At 49.1% G+C, this 4,494-nt stretch overlaps 1 protein-coding gene across 1 annotated transcript; it reads right to left on the bottom strand.

Annotated features, from left to right (window-relative positions):
- Positions 1-995: 995 nt before the first annotated feature.
- On the bottom strand, positions 996-2,468 carry LOC120842414. The gene is made up of 2 exons (XM_042289053.1): positions 2,330-2,468; positions 996-2,062 (listed from the first exon to the last, which is right to left on the bottom strand). Exons 1-2 carry the CDS (start codon positions 2,466-2,468, stop codon positions 996-998), a joined length of 1,206 nt encoding a protein of 401 aa, XP_042144987.1.
- Positions 2,469-4,494: the final 2,026 nt, after the last annotated feature.

Below are 4,494 nucleotides of genomic sequence, written 5' to 3'. Positions count from 1 at the left end.
GGTCTTGCGTCTGGAGCTGTCGTTGTCGGCCGACGGTTGTGGCTGGAAGTCAGGAGCGGGTGCGGTTGGCTTCCGTCGGCGGTCCCAAGAGTCACCGCAACCAGTGCTCGCGCAGTAGGAAGCCGGGCAGCGTAGGTTTCTATGCGCTGCCCTCGCTGGAACAGGCTGCTGGTCAGCAGTAGGAGGCCGCCGATTGCCCTGGTCGATGGTGTCGTTCCACACCCTCTGCACGTTCTCTTCGGCCAGTCTTCTTTCACGCCCTCCGAGCACGCGCTCCAAAATCTTCCCTTCTTCGTCGTCTTCCTTTCTCCCTCTGGGCCGATCCATGGGTTGACTTGCACTTCTTCTTTTCCACATTTAAGTCACATCATCACAAGGAGCCCCCCTTTAAGTTTTTTTTTTTTTTAAGTACCAAAAGAAATTACATACACAAAAAAAAAACCAAGACCATGATGATGTGCGCAAGTTCATTGCAGCCTAATAAGATAACCCGCAGCCACATTCTTTCTTCTTTAAATGTACTCCACGCGAAACGAGCACTCTTGAGGCATCAGACCCCAGCGTAACACTCGGCTGTTAAGTTGTTTCGCCTCGTCTCGACATTGTAAAGGATGGTGGGTCGTCTAAACAACAAAATGCGTTTCATATAAATGCACACGAACCTTCTCTATTAACCAGACCATGACCCAGGAATGTTATTGTCCTTATACCGACTTCACACTTCATGGGTTTACTGTAATACCGGCTTGTCGCATTCTCTCACAAAAACTGCTTTAACGCCTCCACCCGTTCTCAAATTTCCTTGCAAATACGCTCTCAAAAATGCATAACCCGAGGTATATTACTAGAAACAAATTCTAACGATAAATTATTACAGTTCATTCTACTTTGCACTCCTCTCAATCGTAATGAATGAATCGTAATGAAGAATCATTTGAATCCACTACGCTTCTTCTAACGCTCGGTGATAATGGCCACCATCGTACCAAAGCACTTCATACGCGAAGAAGTGTTTCCTGGCAGTTTTCGATTTGTGCCTTCCGGACTAGTTCGTCGAACATCATCTTCATGAGCTCCAGGTGCATCTTGTCTCTGCCGTCGCGTATCCTGCGCTCCACCTCCTCCATGTCTAGCCTTCTGACCTTGACCGCCACCTCTGCTTCAAACTTGGTCCTCTCAAAGGCCAGCCGCTCTTCGTCGAGCTTGAGCCTTCGCTCCTCAAGCTGCAGTTCTTTTTCCTGGATCATTTGCTCCCGGTCCACTTGCCTTTCAAGGAACTCCTGCCGTCCATCCTGACACTTCCTCTTGGCCTTTCCATTTCCGTGCTCTATGGTGTGCTCTCCGGGCGAGACGGAAGGGTCGGCTCCTGCCAGGCTGTAGCCCTTGATGAACTCGGTCGGGACGCTGTCGTGAGGATCTACCTCCGGCACGGGGTAGTTATCGGTCGGGCCCAGTGGCGAAACCACCGTTTGGGCCTCAGGGTCCCTCTTTTTGAGGCGCGGCCTCGGGTAGAGCACTCTGCGGGGCTTGGGGTACACCGGCTTCTTCATGTCGAAGACTTGCTGCAGCAGCTTCTCCCTCTCCAGGTACTGCTCGTGAGTGCACGTTGACCTGCTTTTCAAGCGCTCCTTGGCATCGGTGTCACCCCACTGCGAGAGCCGCAGGTCCCCCCGTTCCCTGGCACTCGCACCGTTACTAAGTTGGTTTAGCCTACTCGGCATACTACCGTCGACGGCAGCGACGACTTCGCCTTCCACGTCAGACACCTTCAAGGTTTGCTCGGTCGAGTCTTTCGCTCCATGAATATTCCCTACGATAACGTCATACAGAGGACGGTTCATACACTTGGCGGTTACCTGTCCCGTTAGGAACGGCGACACAAGGCGAATGTTTGCCTCTGGCAACATCAGACACGTCCCGTCCACTAAGAATACGGGACTGACTTTGCCAGTAAAATATTCAGATGCGACCAGTTCCCGGCGCACTATCACGGTGTTACTCCCGCTGTCCCTCAACACTTTTACTGCTTTGCCGTTTAATATCCCATCTGTGATTGGCATACCTTCCGACAAAAATGATCTCGCCTTTTCAGTCATATTCATGGCGGGCGTTCTGAAGGCGTTTCTTGAGATTTTCTTCCTTCCCCGTAAGAACGCGTCCGTCTTACCAACAGGATCATCATCGGGTTCTACGAAACATGAAACTTCTGTCTTTCCGTTCTTTCCTAGCGGACATGATCTAGACTCGTGGCCTGACCTCTGACACACTTGACAGAATACGCGTGTTTCTGGCTTTGATCGGCAATCTGCTGCCTTGTGGCCAAACTTGCCACACAAGAAACATTTGATCTTTAGAGCGGGTTTGCTGCCATGCACATCTTCCTTCAGGGAATCTAAGGCTTCCTTGGCCTCCTTACTGAACTTGGCCAGATTAGGCTGGCCCCGCGCCTCCAGGAAGTGGTCCGCCATTTCAACCAGCGCCGATATGGTCTTACAGCTTCTTTCCTTTAAGAAGACAGCCAGCCTAGGATGACAATTCCGAAGGAATTGCTCCCCGATCATCTGGTCACGAATCCCCTCATACGTTTTTGGGCATGCGTTCATACTGACCCACCGGTCGAAGAACCCTTCTAGTCTTGCAGCAAACTGGCTCCCTGTCTCTCCGTCCAACGGCTTGCTTTCTCTAAATTTCTCGCGGTACCCTTCTGCCGTGTACCGAAACCGCTGGAGCAAAGCCCTCTTCACCTTATCATAATTCAGAGAGTCTTCAGGTGACATCCTACCTATGACCTCCAGAGCTGGGCCAACAAGGCACATGCTTAGAGCAGTCGCCCACTTCTCTTGCGGCCAATCTTGCCCCTGAGCTACCCGCTCAAATCTCCTCAAATACGAGTCGAGATCGTCCCTTTTGTCATCGAAGGGAGGCATAAGCTTGTGAGGACTAGGAGATAGCGATATAGATGCGCGACGTGACCCTTCACTGCCATCTGTTCGTCCTATCTCGGTTGCGCTAGCCTCTGCAAGACGAATCTTTAATTCGATAATGCGTTGCTCACTTTCTGCCTTGAGGCGCTGTGCTTCCCTCTCAGCAGCCCTCTCTTCCCGTTGGCGTGCTCGCTCCTCGTCCACCCAACACCTCAACTCCGCTCCTGCCAGTCCCAACTCAGCGCCCAAAGACATTAACTCTTTAACCTCCATTCTGATTAACTATTGTTACGTAGAAAAACGAAGGAACAGAATATCTTGTCCTGTCGCGGACGCCAGTTAATTGTTGCGAGGTTCTTTGGGGTTAATAATTGACAAGATACAATGTCCTTCGTTTTTCTTAAAACATGTATTTACAAAAGAAATCAAAGAGTTCATATGGTTATACTAAAAGAAAAAAAAAAGGAAAACTTAGTAGAAAAAAAAAATTGAAGCAAGGAAAACGCAACTGTCACCATGTCTTTGAGTCACCATGCGCAGCAGCGGGTCTTGCGTCTGGAGCTGTCGTTGTCGGCCGACGGTTGTGGCTGGAAGTCAGGAGCGGGTGCGGTTGGCTTCCGTCGGCGGTCCCAAGAGTCACCGCAACCAGTGCTCGCGCAGTAGGAAGCCGGGCAGCGTAGGTTTCTATGCGCTGCCCTCGCTGGAACAGGCTGCTGGTCAGCAGTAGGAGGCCGCCGATTGCCCTGGTCGATGGTGTCGTTCCACACCCTCTGCACGTTCTCTTCGGCCAGTCTTCTTTCACGCCCTCCGAGCACGCGCTCCAAAATCTTCCCTTCTTCGTCGTCTTCCTTTCTCCCTCTGGGCCGATCCATGGGTTGACTTGCACTTCTTCTTTTCCACATTTAAGTCACATCATCACACACGGTTATGCGTGTATGACCGAACCAAAACACGTTTTTTACGACCTCGCATGATTTCTGAACGTATTATCCGTTACTCATCGTGTAAACTTATGGTAATGTGTTTAAATAGCGTGTTTTTCACCCCAAATATTCACCAAATACACGGGACTTGCTAACAGTGTATATTATATGCGAAGTTCTACCCCATGCCTGTCAAAGCCACTATTAGGGGTGAGCCGTTTTCACCAATAAATAAAAAAAGGCAATTCGATGCAGACTTCGCTTGTGGGAGCTGGTAGCAAATCTTGTGGAGAAACTTGACTTCAATCTTTCCGGTGTCTTAAGAGACGCCTTTTTTATTTTTCTTACGAAGTATTTCACTAAAAGTAAGCCAAGTTCGTGCTTTTATAAAACATCTCGCGAAGTACACTTAAAATATACGTGGGATTTACCATTAGCATATAAACATTTAGTATGTACACCTAATTTACCTGGGAAGGTCGACACGTGGACCGTAGAACAGAAAAACGACGTATTTGAAAAACGTATTAAGACTAAACTTCAGTTATTGCAAATATTCTAAAATTTTAAATTGTGTGAACATTTTTACTTTTCGTGCTTCACCAAGAGAAATCTAACTAGTTCTCTAAAGAAAACAAGAACCGAAT

This window comes from Ixodes scapularis, unplaced genomic scaffold, assembly GCF_016920785.2.
Source record: "Ixodes scapularis isolate PalLabHiFi unplaced genomic scaffold, ASM1692078v2 PGA_scaffold11__112_contigs__length_91849675, whole genome shotgun sequence".
NCBI lineage: Eukaryota > Metazoa > Arthropoda > Arachnida > Ixodida > Ixodidae > Ixodes > Ixodes scapularis.
This window is presented reverse-complemented; position numbering and strand designations above follow the sequence as displayed.

Excerpts from the sequence above, each read along its gene's own strand:
- LOC120842414 (XM_042289053.1), bottom strand. The coding sequence starts at position 2,468 with ATGGCGGACCACTTCCTGGAGGCGCGGGGCCAGCCTAATCTGGCCAAG. Across the intron at positions 2,063-2,329 it reads GATCAAATGTTTCTTGTGTG|GTATGCCAATCACAGATGGG; the intron begins GCAAGTTTGGCC and ends TTTTGTCGGAAG.